We start from the raw sequence: 20,032 nt of genomic DNA on the forward strand, positions 1-20,032 counted from the left end.
TCAATCAGGATCATCCTGATTGAGGGAGTAGCCGCTTGCATTTCCTCTGCTTGGGAGGTAAAGTTGCACCGAAAAAGGAGAAGGGAAGAGGACGCTTGGTTTTTACATAACGTTTGAATAAAAAGGTAAAGGGACCCCTGACCATTAGGTCCAGTCGTGACCGACTCTGGGGTTGCGCGCTCATCTCGCATTATTGGCCGAGGGAGCCGGCGTATAGCTTCCAGGTCATGTGGCCAGCATGACAAAGCCGCTTCTGGCAAACCAGAGCAGCACATGGAAACGCCGTTTACCTTCCCGCTGTAGCGGTTCCTATTTATCTACTTGCATTTTGACGTGCTTTCGAACTGCTAGGTTGGCAGGAGCTGGGACCAAGCAACGGGAGCTCACCCCGTCACAGGGATTCGAACCGCCAACCTTATGATCAGCAAGCCCTAGGCTCAGTGGTTTAACCACAGCGCCACCTGGGTCCCTATAACGTTTGAATAGGCTTCATTTTTATGTAGAGATGCCAAATTTGGGGAACGTTACTATAATTAAAGCAGTAGTACAGGGCGCCTCCGTCTACTGTCCTCCCTTCAAGGTCCTTGCCCTTCCCTGTTGTGATCCTTTTTAATCTTTTAAATGGACTTTGGTATCCGGCGGTGAAACGTCGAGCTCTTAAGAGAAGCAGGAGCGATCAGAAAGTGCGGATTTGAAGGTCCTTTGGACGCCCGGGATTGCATGGAGCTATTTTAAAGGGGAAAGTTCCTTTGAGAATGTGCAGAGTAGTACTACACGTAGCTGACCACTCAAAAACTCCAGCCGTTCTTGCAAATTAGAGTTGGACTTTAATTTAAGTGGCTGCTGAGCTATAGACATATATTTGTTTTATAACTACATTTATTAGCTGTCAATCAAAATGCATCATTTCCCTGTGTCCTCTTAAATATATATAAGCAACATAATCACTATCCTCATATCAGCATAAGCCTGATAGCTAAGGAGTGGACTTTTTCTGAGGCAGCCACTAAACTGAGGAGGTAAAGTAAGCTTGCAACTTTCGTGGGGCTTGCATGCCACGCCTAAAGCCAAAACCGTGCATAGTCAAAACACATTGGGTTCAATGGTGGGTGAAATTGACAGTCATTTTTCTTGGAACCCCGCCCCCTTTTTATTTTTGGCTACACACATAAGGCTTAATGTTGTTGTTGTTTAGTCATTTAGTCGTGTCCGACTCTTCGTGACCCCATGGACCAGGCATCCTCAAACTGCGGCCCTCCATATGTTTTGGCCTACAACTCCCATGTTCCCTAGCTAACAGGACCAGTGGTCGGGGAAGATGGGAATTGTAGTCCAAAACATCTGGAGGGCCGAAGTTTGGGGAAGCCTGCCATGGACCATAGCACACCAGGCACTCCTGTCTTGCACTGCCTCCCGCAGTTTGGTCAAACTCATGTTCATAGCTTCGAGAACAGTGTCCAACCATCTCGTCCTCTGTCGTCCCCTTCTCCTAGTGTCCTCAATCTTTCCCAACATCAGGGTCTTTTCCAAGGATTCTTCTCTTCTCATGAGGTGGCCAAAGTATTGGAGCTTAATGTGCACAAGTTAAATGCACATAAGTTGCAGGCTTATTATATTTCCTCCTCACATCGGTATTCCTGGCATCTTTGTTGTATAGGTGTCCTCCTATGCTGAAGACACACCCCATTAATTACCTTGATCACCCATGTTAAGCTGAATGTTGGAAGATTTGGGACATAGCACTATGGAATTTGCTCCCACAAAAATAGGATTAGAAAAATGCACAGAGAATAAGGTTATCAAGAGCTACTAGCCATGATGACTATGTTCTGCATCCACTTTGGGGGGGGGGGAAACTATGTCTCAATACAGTAGTAGCAGGTGATAAGAACCACAAGTAGGCAGAATCCTGTTAAACTTGGGTCTTTGTGGGTTTCCCATAGGCATATGGTTGGCCACTTTGAGAACAGGATGCTGCACTAGATGGGCCATTGGCCTGATCCAGCAGGCTCTTATGTTCAGTGCTGCAAAACATAATTATAAATAAATGCATTGTGTTCTGAACAAACTATAGCAAATATTACTTCTTCAACATACCAAAGTGTTACAAAATATTTAGGCAAACTCTCAGCTTGGGAGTGTAAATATAATTCATTAATATTTGGCTTTAATTGTTTGCACTTCTATGTGACTGAAGTGTTGAAAGGGAGTCATGCCTAATTACTTAATCACTTCTCCCAAATAATTGTTTTTGTTTACAGGAGCACATCCTAAGCCTTCAGGCTTGATAATATAATCTAATAGTTAGAATCATGTCAAAGCTTGTGAAAATATTTATTTGCTTTTAATGGCTTTTGGTAAAATAACATCAGACAATGAAGAAACCATCTGTTTGCAGGTTACACTCATGTGCAATATTTTGTTTTTAAGATGCACAGTGCAGTATTTCAAGGTCATCATTAGTTTTAATTGCCAGAAAATATATGTTAATATATATGTTAATAATTCAAATTTACTTATTTATTTATTTAACAAAAAATATATAGTTTGATTGCCGTAAAGACAATAAATATTAAAATTATAAATAATACATGTAAACAATTTAAAACATTTAAAAATAATTAAAATTAACAGTAAAACACATCAACATTTGGATAGGCTTGCCTAAATAAAAATGTTTAAGTGGGTACAGTAGAGTGCAAATCAATACATATTGATAAACTGAAGGTGTTAGGCCATGGAGTCTGAAGATTGTAATAAAGTACAGGAGCTGAAAATTAGGGGGTTTAGATTACTAGAGTGCCTATCTAAGGCAACAGGGACTGCAGAGCAGGGATTTTTAAACAATTTTTTTATTTTAAAGCCAAATGATTTAGGAGAAAGTGGAATTGCCCCACTTGAGAGCTGAAAGAACTTTCTGACAGTAAGAGCTGTTTAGCAGTGGAAACAGACTCCCAGAAGAGGTGGTGGACTCTCCTTCCTTGGAGGTTTTTAATAAGACGTTAGATGGCCATCTGTCATTTAGCTGGCATTCCTGCACTGCAAGGGAGACTAGATGACCCCCAGGGTCCCTTCCAACTCCACGATTCTATGAATTTTGAATGGTAACCAAGTCTGCACTTAAATCCCTTCTGCGAAATACTAATATTCTGGCAGCACCCTGTGCCTCTACAGATGCATATGGCTGATTGTCCCTCCTTAGAAACATTGCAGAACAGTTAAGTTATTATGGGCCCCTCCCTCCCCCCCCCAGCCTGAAGTGATTAAGTGGAGGAACAGGTTGCTCCTGTTTGTAAGAACGTGGCCTTTGTTTCTGTTGTTGCATCACAGTTTGCAGCAGATGGGCCCTGAAAGGGAGAGCATCACCATTCGCTTTTCATTATACAAGTAATTTATGCAGACACCTGCTATTTTTTGAGAAATCCTCTATAAGTTTTCACACTCGCCAGCAATAAGAAGAGTATTCTCCCCCCCTTTATATCTTCTCAGCACATACAAATAATGAGTGAAGACAAACAAGACATTTTGTTTAGTTCACAACATTTGGCTGCTGCTGAAGAGCTTTCCCTGTGGTTTATTTGTCACAGTTACAGGGACAAATTGGAACCGGTCCTTGCCTTTAAGATCTACAGCTGCTCTAATTACATCTTAATGTGCTTGAAACAAAATAAAAAAAAAAATCCTTCCAGTAGCACCTTAGAGACCCACTAAGTTTGTCATTGGTATGAGCTTTCATGTGCAAGCACACTTCTTCAGATACACTGAAACAGAAGTCACCAGACCCTTATACTGTACAGTATATAGTGAGAGGGTGGGGAGGGGTATTACTCAGAAGGGTGGTGGGAATGGGTGATTGGCTGATAGGTGTGGTAAACCTGTTGACGACTGTTAACGACTTCAATTGGTCTTACAGGAATCTAGCTTCAAAATTAAGGGAGCATGCAGCAGCTTTTATGGTGAAAATTGGCTTAAAAAACCTGATTGGTACAACTGCCAAAAGCTGTGGGTTTATCCATTCTGAAATGCTAAATGTGTTTTGTTATCTAAATGTGTGGTTGATTTAACATTGTAGCCAATATCTTAAATTAAGGCAACTTTAAAGTCCCTGGCATGCAAAACTGTTACCCTTCCCCAATTGGGGGAGGGATTTGGTAACCCTAATACATGTGACTATGTCAAAATGAGGGATGTATGAACGCTAAGGAGACTTCCGTCAGCACAGGATGTATCCTTGTACAACAAAATTTCCCCCCTCCTCTGCCCCCCAATCTGTTCTGAAGGTTCCCCAAGCCTCCAAAGTAAATTTGGGGGGCAGTGGGATGTACATGAAGGGAGTCGTCTCCTTACACTAGTGCTAATCCTTGCATTTGCATTTTTATTTAGTTGAATACTGCCCATAGTTTTGACACACTGTTAAATTATAAATGACATTACTTAATTTTTAAAACAGCAGAGAATCCATTAATTTATGATCAGCAGAGAAAAAAGTTGTACCCAACTTGCTAAATCATACATCAGAACTGACCCACTGAAATTAATGGACTTAAAAGTCTACTGGTTTTAGAGGATCTAGTCCCTAAATGTGTGGATACACAACTCAGAATCTCTTTATCTTAAAGTTAACTATTCCCATAGCATAGACGTTCGTTCATTTGATCGTGAAATAGTGCTTTCAAAAATACATCTGCCCCCAATTCCATCATAGCATAAAATGCACAGGCATCACGTACAAGCAAACTATTTACAAATATCTACATTAAGTGTCTAAAAAATAAAACACATTCAGTTGTTTTCTGCAGTTATTTTAATTATTTTAATTAAATTGGTGAAAAATGCTTAAAATCACTCTAATAAAAAGGTTCCCTGAAGTATGATGACAGGACTACAGCCCAAACCAGGGGCTCTGTTGGCATGCAATAACTTCTGCATGTTGACTTCTATGTATCACAGTGATGAAAGACCTGGAAGTCAATAGAAAGCCCACACACGCAAGCACATATGAATCTTAAATCAGTCTCCTTGAGCATTAAAGAGGTGCATTGCCTCTGTCACCCCCCTCCTTTCTAGGCTCTACCCTCCCCTACAGAGCAGTCAGTATTTTCAGTTTTGATCAGCTGTTTCCTCTGTTGAATGCACATAATTTTCTTCAGGTGTTGGGGAACAAGAACTTTTAGACGTACAGTTCAGCATTCTAGTGGGAGATGTGTGGGAAACAGAGCAGGCGCAATCTTGAGCACTGCACGTCTGGCAACTCAAACACACAGGAAGAGCTGACTTTGGGGGCTCTGAATCATCTTTGCACTGATTACTGCTAAGAGCAAGCTCTTCTTCTGAAAATTTGCTTTCCTTATTCTGCTGCAAACTATCTTCTTTCTCTTCCAGGGCACGAGCAAGCATATAACTAACTTTTCTTTGATGGGCCAAAGCTTCCTCCTTATCATTCAGCTGTAAAAATCAATAAAAAAATAAAAATAAACAGTGTATATTTATTTTTACAGAGATAAAAGAACACCATTAATATGCCCTCTATGAAGCCATACAAGTTACCAACCGAGTCTATCAGCATCCTAATGATTTCTTGTGGATTATCCAATTCTTCTATTTTCTTGCTGTCGGCGCCAGAAACAAGCATGCCCATCAACTTTCGCCCCAAGCTTTTCCTATTCCCTTGAAATGTGAAAGCACCTGAGGGGAAAAAATAACATTCACATTTAAGTCCTGATCTTTGAGATATTCTAAACAACAATCACCTTTTTAAAGTCCAAATAAAATTAAGCCTAAAACAAATATACAACTGGAAAACTCAGGCTGTTACCAAATGAAAATAAACTGCATACATCTAATCCAGCTTCCAAAAGTACACATGCTTTTGGTGGTGACTGCTACACAGACAAAATAATAACCAGCACAGATAGAACAAAAAGAATAGAGCAAAATGTTCTGCCGTTAAAGTGAATAAAGTGCTAGTAATGGAGGCCAAAATATGCTGATCTTAGATAACGTGTTTTGAATCCTCATTTTAAAATAAAGTAGTTATTCATAGTCTATTACAGGAATAGCCAATGCAGTGCCCTCCAAACGTTGTTGGGCTCGGACTCCCATCAATTCCAGTTGGTAAAACCAAAGGCCAAAGGTTGGCTATCCCTGCTCTTCTATTAAGCTCCAATATCCTATCAGCACCAGAAAGGCAATAATACAGGGGTGAGAAAAGAAGAAATGTATGCAGGTGCTTGAAAGAGGGAGGAGAAATTGCAATAATTTGGGAGTAAAATTATGTGAACTCCAAAACGGATATGAACTGTTTATTACTTTAGTTCACTCGCTGGTGGATGAATCCTCTCCCATCATTCCAAATACACATATATTTTTTTAAAAGCAGATTGCAATCACAGGATCACACTTTTATCATATTATCACCCACATGCAAATTATACATGTGCCAGAAAAATGCTTCCTATGGTCTTTTAACTTGACATTTATATTATTGGACATAATCCAGCATATATAATGCCACCAGTATGGAGAGATTATTCCATAATTTCTCATAGCTGTCTCCATGTAAACACCTTTTCCCAGATAATGAATAAGTGAGATTCAGAAGGTTTCAAATAAGATATCCTGAACTTTGGCTGTGATGTTTGAACAAGACCATTGTGTTTTGAGGTAATATATAAAAGTTCTCTCTTTGATGATGTTATCTGTGATGGCTCACTGATATACTGCTCTTCCTGAGATGAGCAGTAATCAAGCAATTAACATGCATGAACCAGCCTTAAATTCTCTTGGTAGGGACTGCTTTGCTACTCTGTTAGCTGCTATGATATTCAGGTCAGCAAATGTATGATGTCAAACAGTAGGTTTTAGGTTTATTCGAATAGGTTTTATACAAAACAAAAACTGCAAATTCTGGGCTACTTTCAGTACCACTGAAAATCATGCAGCATGGATAAAATTACCATCGTCTTTTATGTTTTTCCAGTTGAATCGTTTCTTTTCTTTTCTGCAGATCTTATTCATCTGTGTGAGTCCCAGAGCCTGGTCCTTCCTCCGCATCAGCTGTTGCTCAAATGCAATTCTGAAGGCATCTGCCATAATATATGCTTCTTCTTTACTCTTCTTCAGAAGCTCAAACTATGTTGTTGTTTTTTAAGATTGAGAGAAGGTTCAGATGACGTTCAAAAAAAGAGTGAATGAATCCACATTTTGGAGCTTTTTTAGTCATTCAGTCCCAGTACATTGGTATGGCAACTGCTTCCCCAAATGAAGTAGAGCTATACACACACACAGTCACTAGGTGACCAGGAAATTTAATTCTAACAATTGACTGGGAAAACCTCTAGTATACTCTGCCACAGGATTGACATTCAACAACAAAAACAATAATAAAAGTGGCTGTCCACACAGGGAGGCACTTTGTTCTTCGTTTATCATGGAACTGGGCTACGCCTTGTGCTAGGACGCAGAATCAATGGTAAAGAGTGTTAGAGTTGCTACAAAAATAAGTATCACCTACTACTGCTCCCTATAAAATCATCCTGTTTAGGCAGCAAACACCCCCACATTTTTCTTTGTGTGGAACAGCAACCAAGAAAGCAGAGACAGACAGACTTCTAGAAACAATTATTAGCTACCAAACCTAGGAAACTTTTTGGGACTCATCCAGAATCTGCTCTCCTAGTTGCATGAATGGATTTCATCATTTAGCCTAAAGAGGGCTGCACAAAGATAATGAGATGTGCCTACAAGAAAATGGCATTGATTCAGAAGAAACTTCTTCCATTAGAGCATGGATAGGCAAACTAAGGCCTGCAGGCCAGATCAGGCCCAATTGCCTTCAGGATCCAGCCCGTGGATGGTCCGGGAATTGCTGCATGGATCGCCAGCGTGCGCCGTTCTTTCACTCTCCTTCCCTCTCCCTCACACGGCGCCTCCGCCTCCTCCCTCCCTCCCTCCTCCTGGCTTCTCCCCACCCTGCCTAGAGGAGGAAGGGGGCTGGGCTATGTTGGTGCCACCACCACCACCAGCAGCAGCAGCAGTTGAGCGGCTGCCATTTTACGCAGTCCCTCTCCAAAGCCCTTTCACATGCCGCTCATCGTCCCTCTGCCGCCGCCGCAAGCCCCTGCCACTTGCAAGACACAGGTAAGCAGCTACCAGGGCTCGTGGTGTTCTTGCATCATTCCCCCCCTCAAAAAAATGTAGTCTGCGCCCCCACAAGGTCTGAGGGACAGTGGACCGGCTCCCTGCTGAAAAAGTTTGCTGACCCCTGCATTATAGCAAGAAAGATTCATCTTTGGATCCATCCCAGTTGTTTTCATAGGCTACCCTTGTCTAAATATACTCTTATGCATTGGGCTGCTAATATGTATACTGTACATACGGTATATATAATAATATAATATAATATAATATAATAATACAAGTTTTAGATATCTGTCATCAGCATTGACATATCAGCTGCCTAAACACTGTATTTTTAAGCTTACATCATTTTGAACAATTTCACACATGGCAAGTGCCTTCTACACATCTTCATTAAAAGGGACAACAAGCATTTCAGTCCAAGCATAAATACCTCTTGTTTGAGCTGAAGCAGTTGTTTTCGAGTCACCGCTGACATTTTTGCACAGGAGCATGGCTCTCCGTCAAGACCACTGCAAGTGCAAGCTCCAAGTACTGCCAGCTTTAAATTCAAATGCACACCATCCATTATTGATTTTTTTGTTTTGTTTTTTTATTTTTTTTAAAAACCCAGAATAAGGGTGGACTTATACATCTTCATTCAAGTTATATTACTAGTTGGATCCAGAGTGGCCCTTTAGAACAGAAGGGCAGCTTCCATTTCCAGAAGTTACTGCAATCTAATAGAAGCTCCCACTCATGAAAGGTAGAGACGACTTTCTCTGATTCCCCTTCTGCCTCATGCACCTTGTTCCAGAGTACCCTTCAACTCTCATGGGAAGATATTCAAGTAGTGTAGGGGTGATCAACGAAAAATCACCTCTCACCTATCCCCCACCCACCCCCAACATTCCATTACTGTAACTAGAATCAGTATCAAACTCATTATGAACTCTTGGGCTTTTCTATTTTTAATTTCTCCATTTCACAGCTCAAAAAGAGTTGTAAAAGATCAACTTGGGGCAGACTGGTCTAGGAAGAAAGAGGGAGCGAGCAATGGTGTTTCATGAACTGGATAAGATCCCAAGTCCCAATGGAGGAGGGAATATAGTAGCCAAAAGAACTGAAGCTTCTGCCCTTCCACTTCATTCTCAAAGCAACTGGTATCAGCAAAAGACTCAAACAAAGCAATTTTAATATACTCACCTCAAGTCCTGTTATCTCTGTAAAACCACTCTTGCTAAGGGACATGTTCTCCTGAACAATCTTCCGCTGTTTGACATCTAGGACAGCGAGAATCTCCAAGTGCTGTCGTTCCAAAACTGTAAAATTCAATATTGAGCAAGGAAACAGTTTGCGAAATTTCCAATCGGCTTCTGCTGCTTCAAATCCTCGCTTATGTAGTTTTCAAATTTAATAGGGTTTGATTCTTCATTTACCTTTTTTTGGGGGGTATACACAAAATAAAGGAGCTTAATTTCGCCTACAAGTTTGTGTTGGAAGCTTCCCTAGTCTCAGATTTTGTGGAATCGGTTGAGATCACACACTTGGGAGGAAAAGGCTCTTTACACAGCACTAGTTTTATTATGTCATATATTATGGACTGAAAACTCTGCATCTGAAGCAAGTTTGAAGCTGTGGTTTACTAAACTATGCTGAAATTATGTGTCAATAAGTGTTGCCAGACACTTAAACAAAAGTTTAAGACTAAGACATTATGCCTAAATGATTTGATGAACTTTACAATTATATGTTTTAACAACTTGCATTTTTGAAAATACCTTTGTTTAACTTACTCTTGGAATTAGTTTAACTCACTCTTGTATTGTGACTCTATTCTTGAATTGTGACTCTATATTCTGCATCATAGAAAGTTAAACTGAACACAGTACACTTTTCAAAAAAGATTAGTCTTTGGTTTTTTGCATCTAAGATGAAGGTGAGAAACACAATTTCTTTAAAAGGCAAAGAACTGAAAAAGGTGGAGCATACTTACATTCATTTTCAGACTTGAGTGTTTTAACTTCATCAGTTTTCAATTTCAGTGTTTCCTTAAGTGCAGCATTTTCACAATAAATTCTGTTGGCAATGGCAACAAATGACATGTTTTTAAATCATACCTCAAACATATGCTTCTATATATTGTAAAACTGAGGTATTACTTTGGTATGTATACCTGTCATATTTTTCTGCCCAAGACTCTTCTGTATTTTTAAATTTCTCCTGATTAATTTTGATTTCCCACTGTAGAACATTTATTTCCTATAAACAGTAAAATGTTAATATTAGAAGAAAGCGGGACAATATTCCATAAGTTGAACATTATACTCTTAGTGTAGTGAAGATGGATCAAATTCCCTCCTCCATCCCATAACCACACTGCTCAGATTTATTCATAAAATTTTGCCTTAGCTTGGCAAGAAGCAGCCAGTGCACAACTGGCAATGTTTGGAAATAATTTATTACAAGTAATCACCTGGTTCAAAAAGCCAACCACAAGCCAGCTTGCCTGTTCTGCTGGGCAGTAAGTACATTCTAAACACCTCTGACTGTGCACTTACTGCTCTCCTGTTCACTTTTCCTGTTGAAATCTAGGATTACAGTCAATTGTTTGCCTAAAAATACTGAGTCAGCAACTTTAGATAACTACTGAAGAAAGACAAAATCTCTAGGAATGTTCTAGGTATCCACACATTCATACAATCAGTCTACTGCATTAATTTGAAAATCAATTTTCTAGTTTTCACTATTGTGGAGAAAAACTTGAAAATCTGTGGGCACAGTGTTCGCTAAAAGATAAGAATCAAACAGTTCTTCCCATGGAATAAAAACTCTGTGGTCTGAAATCTCCTAATTATCCAGACTCATTTTTTCCAATAAGTATTCCAGCAAACTATTACAACTGTACTAAATAAAATATTGTAAATAAAAGACAAATCAACAAAGATGTGCAGTGCAGCACCATGAATATTCACTGAGAAGTAAATTGCAGTGTTCAGTGGATCTTTTTGCCCAGTAAGGATTGCAGTCTTAAGTATGCTTAGTCTATTGAAATGAATTAGTTGAAGCATGTTTCAGATTTTTGCTTTAGGGCTGCAATCCCATACACACCTCAGCTATTTTTGCCCCTCTTCAGAGAAAGAATAAGGTATAGTCTTACCTTTTCCAAAGCTCTCTTCTGCTGCTCTGTTTTTTTAAATACCGCTTTAGTATGACAAGTGGCTTTATCCAGCACAGCCTGTGAAATAAAAATTTAAAAAGCTGAACTATTATGTCTCGCAGATCATACTAAAAGTGAAAACATATGCATCAATCAGTGGCAGACTTTGAACTCTCAAATTTCAGAGGCTCCCACCTGCCTCTCACACTGTTCTACAACATTGTTATGGCGCCCCCTGCAGCATCTGAACTTGTCGCGCTACCCTAAAACTGCCTCTGCATCAATTAAGGAACTGGTCACCAACATAAGTAATAAAACCATAACAGTGAAGAACAGCTGTCTCATTTGCATAACAGTATATGTACAATTTGAAAAATGCTACATTACAAATTTCATGTAAATTCATATGTATTAGTAAGTTACCATGCTCTGCAGAATTTTTAGTGCTTGCTCTTTGCCTTCAAGTTGTCTTTGAGATGCTTCCAATTCAACTCTTAAAACTTCTATTTCCTGGGTACAAATAAAGTCATGTTGAGTAAACAAAAATATTGGGCATCACACAGAGACTTCCTGTTATGAGTGGATGGTACACCTGCTTGTGCGATTGGAAGAATTTCTCCCTCAGGCTGCAGCCCCATCTCCACACCATATCCCACACTGTTCTGGAGGGTTCCCTGGCCAGCAGGAGAGGCTCCTGCTTAAACCATCAACCAAGGCAACCAAGTCGTCTTCAGTGCCATAACTTGGCCTAAAGCCAGACCGAAATGGATCCAGAAAATCCACTTCCTTCAAATATGGGTGAAGCTGGACTTCTACTACTCTCTCAACACCTTGCCCCATATTTGCTATTGCTTCTGGGTCTAGGTAAAGGGTAAAGGAACCCCTGACCGTTAGGTCCAGTTGCGAATGACTCTGGGGTTGTGGCGCTCATCTCGCTCTATAGGCCGAGGGAGTCGACATTTGTCCACAGACAACTTCCGGGTCATGTGGCCAGCATGACTAAGCCGCTTCTGGTGAACCAGAGCAGCGCACGGAAACGCCGTTTACCTTCCCGCCGGAGCGGTACCTATTTATCTACTTGCACTTTGACATACTTTCAAACTGCTAGGTGGGCAGGAGCTGGGACCGAGCAACGGGAGCTCACCCCGTCGCAGGGATTCGAACCACCAACCTTCTGCTCGGCAAGCCCTAGGCTCTGTGGTTTAGACCACAGCACCACCTGCGCTTCTGGTTCTAGGGACACCCTATTAGTGAGAAAAATAAGGTTCCAAATTAAGTCTTACCAAGATAGGCACTTACCTCTTCAGCTTCTTGAAGGTGTTGTATTAATTCTTCATTTGAGGCCTCCGAGTTAGATTCTGTGTGCATTCATAATAGAAAAAGCGTCCTGGTTTGAAACTAATAGGATGGCACGCATATTTCTAACTTAAAATGCATCAGCTGTTTCTCAAAACTGTGTTTGATCATTTGCCCTCCCCTCGCACTTTTAAGCATTTAATACACCACTTCTTAAGTTTCAATAAATAGCATCTGATTTTTGGAAAAGAGGGGGGGGGACACATTGGGCGTATCCCAATGGTGGAGGGGGGGGAGATGCAAAAGATCTTTAGATCAAAAGGTAAAGTTAAATCAACACTAACTTATTTAATGGCTAACCACAAATTTGTTTGTCTCCATGCTGAGCTGTCCAGCACATGAGGTCCAGCACCCGACTCAGGCAATGGAGATAAAAGAGATGGCACTCTGTCCACACTACTGCTTCCAGAACACACACACACCCCGCTGGCAAGAGGGAGGCATTCTGGTGTGCAGAGAATGCTTTGCGGAACGGTCTGGCTCCCACCAACTTTAGTGAGAGCTGCAGTGTTCTGGCAGCAGAAGTGATGAGTGCTGAGCACAGCGGCAGATGGGGCAGGAGGCAGCAATTCCCGGTTTACCTCAGGTGGCAAAAAGGAATGGGCCACCCATGTCTCCATGCATGTATGGAGCTATGTCTCAAGAGAAGTATAAATAAAATAAAAACTTGGGACACGTGGAACTCTACTGGAGATTCCTTAAAAAGAAAGAAGTAAAACTGAGTTCTCCAAAAGGCAAAGCAAGAAAGTGAAACATCAGAGAGCAGCTGCTCTCTTTTAAAAAGGAACAAGGGGGGAGGGATGCAATACTCAAAGAACAAATTTCAAAATAACTGCCTGCAACACTTGCCACAGTCACAATCCATACAGAACTCCAACTTGCGCTGGAAGCAATAGTTTTCTGCGAGAAGGAAATTGTATTTCCTCAGCAACATCCAGTTATTGTTTTGAATATTTGAAAAATGAGTCGATGTCCCCAAAATGGACTCTCACTCATGTTACTATACACTGAGACACTACTGTAGGCCTACACTGTGGCCTCAGAGATAAATGAGACTACATTAATCTCTTTCATGCTTGGAATCTACAAGCTGGGCTACATCATTAGAAGCCTAGCACCCAAATGGCTGAGTCAACAAATAAGGGCTTAGTGTGCTGACTGATATGCCAGTCCCCTGTACAGCATTGTTTACAACTTATATAAACCCTTAAATACTGCCCCCTCTCCTCTCTTGTGTTCCATTGGAACCTTAATTTTTTACAGGAAAACTTGTAAAACAGTATGTCTTAACTGATGCAAGGTCTAACATTCTAAATTCAGTTATTATAGCTTCTATTTAAGTCAACATGCTTAAGCACACACCACTGGGTCAACACTATCCATCATACATATATCTTACATTCCTTATTTTTGTTTTGAACACCTACAGGTCACACTCGGAAAATTAGAATATCGTCAAAAAGTGCATTTATTTCAGTAATGCAACTTATTATTTTTTTATTTTAATTTTAATTTTTACAAATGCTTTCTTTTGGAAATTCCACAGTAATAGAACAAATAATTACAATAATACAAAAACAAACAAAAACAAGCATCGCTATTACATTTCATTAATTACATTCCATTTATAATTGACCCACCTAACAACAAATAATTACAATTACAACAAATAAAGGCTTGACATATCTTGTTTTGCATGTCATGCATCTATCTCATATATTGGTTTTACCTTTTAAGTTGCGTTACTGAAATAAATGCACTTTTCGACGATATTCTAATTTTCCGAGTTTCACCTGCAGAGGTGAAAAGCTCAGTATAACTGAAAATTTGAAGCCAGCATTTTAGGTGGTGCAATAAACTGTTTCACCTGCTGCTCTATATTTGTTGTTCTGTGGTACTCACATGGCTAAAAAAACTTCTGCTTTTGGAGATGTTTATGAATTAAGTATCTTAATAGCAACATTTACTAGCTGTATGAATAATAATAATAATTTATTATTTATACCCCACCCATCTGGCTGGGTTTCCCCAGCCACTCTGGGCAGCTTCCAACTGAATATTAAAAACAATACAGCATCAAACATTAAAAACTTCCCTAAACAGGGCCGCCTTCAGTTGTCTCTTAAAAGTAAAATAGTTGCTTATTGCCTTGACATCTGCTGGGAGGGCATTCCACAGGGCAGGTGCCACTACCAAGAAGGCCCTCTGCTGGTTCCCTGTAACCTGACTTCTCGCAGTGAGGGAACCGCCAGAAGGCCCACGGCACTGGACCTCAGTGTCCGGGCTGGATGATGGGGATGGAGACGCTCCTTCAGGTATACAGGTATACAAGGTCCAAAAGTTTGGATTGAACTAAAACCTTACCAGAGCTGTTTTGTCGGTTGCAGCTACGAAATGCATTGATTCCCATTTTTTTGACCGACGTGTCATTCAAGCTGTTACACCTTGAGCAACGAAAAACTGTTGCATCACATTCTTCTCCTTTTTTTGGCAGCATAAATGGACTGAAGATTTTCCTTCCTGAACCTCTTCTAGGCATACCTGGGTGTACGCTGAAGCTTTCAGGTTCATACATATCACTTTGTCTTCTAATGAGTCCATTTCCCAAGTCTCCACATGCCATGTCATCATCTTCACCTTCTGAGGTCATATCCAGTTTGTTCTGCAATGACACTGCTTCACTCATTGGCAACACAAATAGCTTCTTATTTCAAGCTAGAGGTGCCTTTGTTCAAATACAAAAGCTTTGTTTAAACACGTCAGGGAAAGTTGTGCTGGAAAATAAATTAATAAAAACGAATAATTATGTTATAACAAAACTAAAGATGTCTCCGTTTCTTTAACAGGCACTTCTGGCATTTCTAGATGGCAGCAAATATTTTTTTTACACTGTACTAAGATTTTCCTAAATAACCCATGCTTCTTGTCAAAAAGATTATTAATTACAGGAAGCATTTCCTGCAAATTAAACACATGTTTTGTTACTACTGATTTCTAAGCACGACTGCAAAATAAGATTCCAAGAACTTAAAAGCATATCAGTGTAATCTTATGCCGTGCTGGCAGGACCATAAACACACCCAGCCACTTTGTTTACTTTAAAATGTAATTAAAAAAAGAAAGCATTGTTTAACTTACAATCCAACAACTGCAAAAGTCACATCAAGACCTATGTGGAATAGAGTTATTGTATGAGACGTGCATATTACACTATGTTGTTGCTTTCCTAGTTCTCTTTAATAGAATCCACCCATTTATAACATCCTCACAAAGGAACTCTGAATACTTGGCTGATATTTTTTTAAAGCAGATAATGTTAAGAGGAAGCATTTATAGAAAACCCTCTCTTCATTCAAAATGTCTTCTTATGCTGTTTTTGCACACAGATATTTTAATTTTAGTAAACCATTTTGAATGTGTGCTGCTTGTTTTTAAGAAAATAAAATGGAACTTCTGTTCACCTACCCTTTAGAGACTGATTTAGACCTAAATACAGTAACGGGAAGAGCTTGTCTTCTGCACGTCCATGTAAATATGAACCAAGGTCATGAGTAACATTGTGTATACATTCTCCCATAATGTTTACAATTTAGGCACGCTTAATTGGGGTGCCAGGGGAGGAGGCTGCTTCGTTAACATGTAGTCTTAGTTGGTCTCTAAGGTGCTACTGGACATGTTGTTTTTTTAAAAAAAATTAATTTATTTTGCCTGCCTCAGACCAACACAGCTACCTACCTGAATCTAGAAACATAGAACCATAGAGTTGGAAGGGACCTAGAGGATCATCCAGTCCAACCCCCTGCAGTGCTGGAATATGCAGCTGTCCCATACAGGGATCAAACCTGCAACCTTGGGGTTATCAGCACCACACTTGTATCAACAAGAAGCATTACCCACTGCTCATTTCTCATTAGAATGACACACTTTTAGTTTTACAGTATATTTGAAACAACAAGCATTTTATATTTATCAAGTATACAATGAGCAAAAACATATTTATCTGCAGGTATAGCTAGCAGGTGAGTGGCTGTAGCTCAGTGATAGAGCATCTGCTTTCCATGCAAAAGATCCCAGGCTCCATTCCCAGCATCTCTACGTAGGGCTGGGAGAGAGGCTTGTTTGAAATCCTGAACTGCTCCCACTCAGTGCAGACAATGTTGAGCTAGATCAGGCACCCCCAAACTGCGCCCCTCCAGATGTTTTGGCCTACAACTCCCATGATTCCTAGCTAACAGGACCAGTGGTTGGGGAAGATGGGAATTGTAGCCCAAAATATCTGGAGGGCCGAAGTTTGGGGATGCCTGAGCTAGATGGACCCATGGTCTGACTCACTATAAGGCAGTTTCCTGATGTCTTAACATTCCACGGTGGATCCAGTATTACAAAACATCCCTTATTGCTGCATAACTATACAGCAACAAGCATTTTATATTTATAATGTACACAGTTATAAGATTCTTCATATTTATGTACAGGTGTAGCTGGCATAAAAACAAAAAATGCATTGACCCGAGATTACAGAACATACCTTATCGCTGCAGAATCATACAATCGGTCCCTTTTACTTATTTAAGGGCTTCCCAGAATAAAGAACTTATCCTCTAATTATCTCTTTCATGGGTAGCTCAGCTGACTAGAGTGTGATGCTGACAATGTCAAGGTTGCGGGTCCCAAGGGAAAGCTGCATATTTCTGCATTGCAGGGGGTTAGACTAGAACTAGATGATCCTCAGGGTCCCTTGCAACTCTGTGATTCTATCTATCAATTATGACAGCACCTTAAGCAGGGCTTTCTCTTCTGCCCCCCCCCCAATTTCTTTAAAAAGCTGCATGTCCAACCAACATTCAACAGGTGCAGCTTGGAGCACTACTGGCGTCTCCATACAGGGCAAAACTGTGGTCTGTCTGCTGAATGTCTCCCTTTGCCACCAATACTGTATTAAAAGGTACAGGAAAGTACGGTACGTACGGCAAGGAAAGCTCCCCGTCCTCGTTGCACGGGCAACGCAAAATCTCAGAGAGCGTGTGAGCTGAGCGCACGCGAATTCTGGCTAAAAAAGAGAACGCGAAGCAATTTTAGGAAGAAGTGTGCATGCACACGAAAGCTTATACCCAGAACAAACCTAGTTTATCTCTAAGGAGCTACTGCCTACTGGACAATTTTTTTTAGGTTTTATTTATTTATTTCCACTTTCACGAAAGAACGCGCACGAGCCTCCCGGGCTTCCCTCCGCGCCACGTGCACAGAACCCCGACGCCCCACGGCTCGGTCCCTCCTCGGACCCCCTTTCCCTCTCCCCCCCCCCCAGGGGCCGAGCTTTCCGGAGCTGCGGGTCTCCGCGCGCAAGCCAAGCCCGCCGCAGACCCACCTGGCAGGCGAGGCGAGCAGGGCTTCCTCCTTCCCTCCAGTCCAGCCGTCCGTCGCCCTTCCCGGTCCGCCCCTCTGTTCCTCCCGGCCTCCGTCCCTCCCTCCAGGGCAGGGCTTCACCTGCCCGCCTACCCCGAGCCCTCCCTTCCCCGCAGCTAGAGGAGGAACCTGCAGAGTCAAGAGTGGGCACGGTAATATAAAAAGCTTGTTGCAAATATAAATCTAACTGGCCCATTAGTTTCTAAGCTGCCACCCACAAGCCTCTGTGTCGTTGCAGCAGGAAGAAATGGGAAGGTACCTGATACTACCATACCGGTCTGCTGCAAGGCAGTGGTGTTTTTTTGGGTGTGTGTGTGTGTGGATTATTTATTTCTTTGCATTTATATACTTTTTTCCTACAAGGAGCTCAAGAGGGCATACGAGGTTCTCCCCATTTTATACTCACAACACCCTGTGAAATAGGTTAGGCTGAGAGACAGCGACTGGCCCAAGGTCAGCCCTAGTGGGCTTCATGGCTGAGTGGGGATTTGAACCCCAGCCTCCCAGGTCATAGTCCAACAGCAAGTGGTTTACCTGGAAGGCTCTAATGGAATATATTTGGTGTCTATGTTCCTGTCCAAATACAGTGCCAATCAGGGTCAAATTTAGGTTTGATGAGGCCCTAAGCTACTGAAGGTAATGGGGTCCTTAATATGTCCCACTGTCCTTTGTCAACAACAAATTGTTGCTGTTTTTGTGCTGAATATATGCTATATGGTAATTTATGGACCTACACAACACAAAACACTGTTGCTGTGTGTAGGTTTTAGTTTAGTTTTTTATCTTATATTTTGGAAATGTACTGGTACATCCAGGTTTTTTCCTTTAATTTTTTGGGGGCCCCCCAAGAGAGTGGGACCCTAAGCTATAGCTTGTTTAGCTTATACATAAATCTGGCACTGGTGCCAATACAGTGGTACCTGTGGTTATGAACGCTTTACCTCACCTGGGCTGGTTCTTTTTTTAAAAAAATTTTTTTATTGGTTTTATATAATAACACAAAAAAACAAAAGCATACAGAACATATCCATCCAGCTTCTCTCCCTCCCTCCACAAGTCCCCTTCTGCCACAAGAGAATCCCGTGGACGATGAGAGTCGAATGTAGTCCATTTTATAGATGGGTTTGTCCTCACCCCCCCTCCTTTCCCCCAGAGCCTCCCCCTGCCACCAAGAAGCCCTAGGATGACAAGGAGAGATACGGGTTGGTGTCCCCCCAGCTATTTATATAAAAAAGAAGAAGAAAAAGAAAAAAGAAAAACATAAAACACAAAAAGGAAAAACAAACAAGCAATTAAAATATCTCATTTTTCAATCTCTTACATTGTTAAACATTATTTTAATTACTTCCTCAAATCCCTTCTTCCTGGTTTTCATAATTTCCTAATATTAATCCTAGCGGGTTTCTTACTCTTAAATTCAAATCTTATTCTTTAATCAAATTATCCAACAATTTCCACCTTTTTCGTGCCCCCTCCCCACAGGCCCCCTCCTGCCACTAGGGATACCCATGAGAGGTGACCATCCAAAGGTGATCCATTTTGTAGTTGAGTTTCCCTCCGCCTCGCCCCCTCCCCCCAGGGCCCCCCCCTGACACCTGGGCTGGTTCAGTCCAGTGGAGATCCCTCCGTGGGCTGGATTGCAGGTGTGCATGAGTGCGCGCGACTGCAATTTCCAGCGCCTGCGCAGATGCGATTTCTGGTGCTGCAGAAGCGAGTCCCCACACTGCGTTGCGCCACTTTAGCGCAGCATGCGGGGACTCGCCAAGTGGGCAGCTCAGTTCAGGGCGGCTCATGGGCCGGTTAAATCACCTTCGTGGGCTGCTTGTGGCCCATGGGCCTTAGGTTGCCTACCCCTGGGTTACAAGTGCTGCTAACCCAGAAATAGCTGCCCCTGGTTGCGAACTTTACCCCAGGATGCGAACGGAAATCGTGTACGAGGCGCATACGCAGCGGGAGGCCCCATTAGCGAAAGCGCAAGTTAAGAACGGTTAC

The 20,032-nt window shown here is 41.5% G+C and overlaps 1 protein-coding gene across 6 annotated transcripts; it reads right to left on the minus strand.

Annotated features, from left to right (window-relative positions):
- Positions 1-3,256: 3,256 nt before the first annotated feature.
- CCDC125 (coiled-coil domain containing 125) lies at positions 3,257-18,073 on the minus strand. Of its 6 annotated transcripts, none has more exons than XM_060280221.1 (12): positions 18,003-18,073; positions 14,999-17,684; positions 12,578-12,636; positions 11,702-11,788; positions 11,279-11,356; positions 10,295-10,380; positions 10,115-10,197; positions 9,325-9,440; positions 8,573-8,680; positions 6,957-7,131; positions 5,552-5,685; positions 3,257-5,445 (listed from the first exon to the last, which is right to left on the minus strand). In XM_060280221.1, exons 2-12 carry the CDS (start codon positions 15,318-15,320, stop codon positions 5,101-5,103), a joined length of 1,593 nt encoding a protein of 530 aa, XP_060136204.1. In that variant the 5' UTR covers positions 15,321-17,684; positions 18,003-18,073; the 3' UTR covers positions 3,257-5,100. The 6 variants fall into 6 exon arrangements, with proteins under 6 accessions (XP_060136204.1, XP_034955989.2, XP_034955986.2 ...); XM_035100098.2 differs by having other exon boundaries at positions 14,999-15,408; positions 18,003-18,066; XM_035100095.2 differs by lacking the exon at positions 18,003-18,073 and having other exon boundaries at positions 14,999-15,408; positions 17,603-17,914.
- Positions 18,074-20,032: the final 1,959 nt, after the last annotated feature.

Source organism: Zootoca vivipara, chromosome 11 (genome assembly GCF_963506605.1).
Source record: "Zootoca vivipara chromosome 11, rZooViv1.1, whole genome shotgun sequence".
NCBI classification, from domain to species: domain Eukaryota; kingdom Metazoa; phylum Chordata; class Lepidosauria; order Squamata; family Lacertidae; genus Zootoca; species Zootoca vivipara.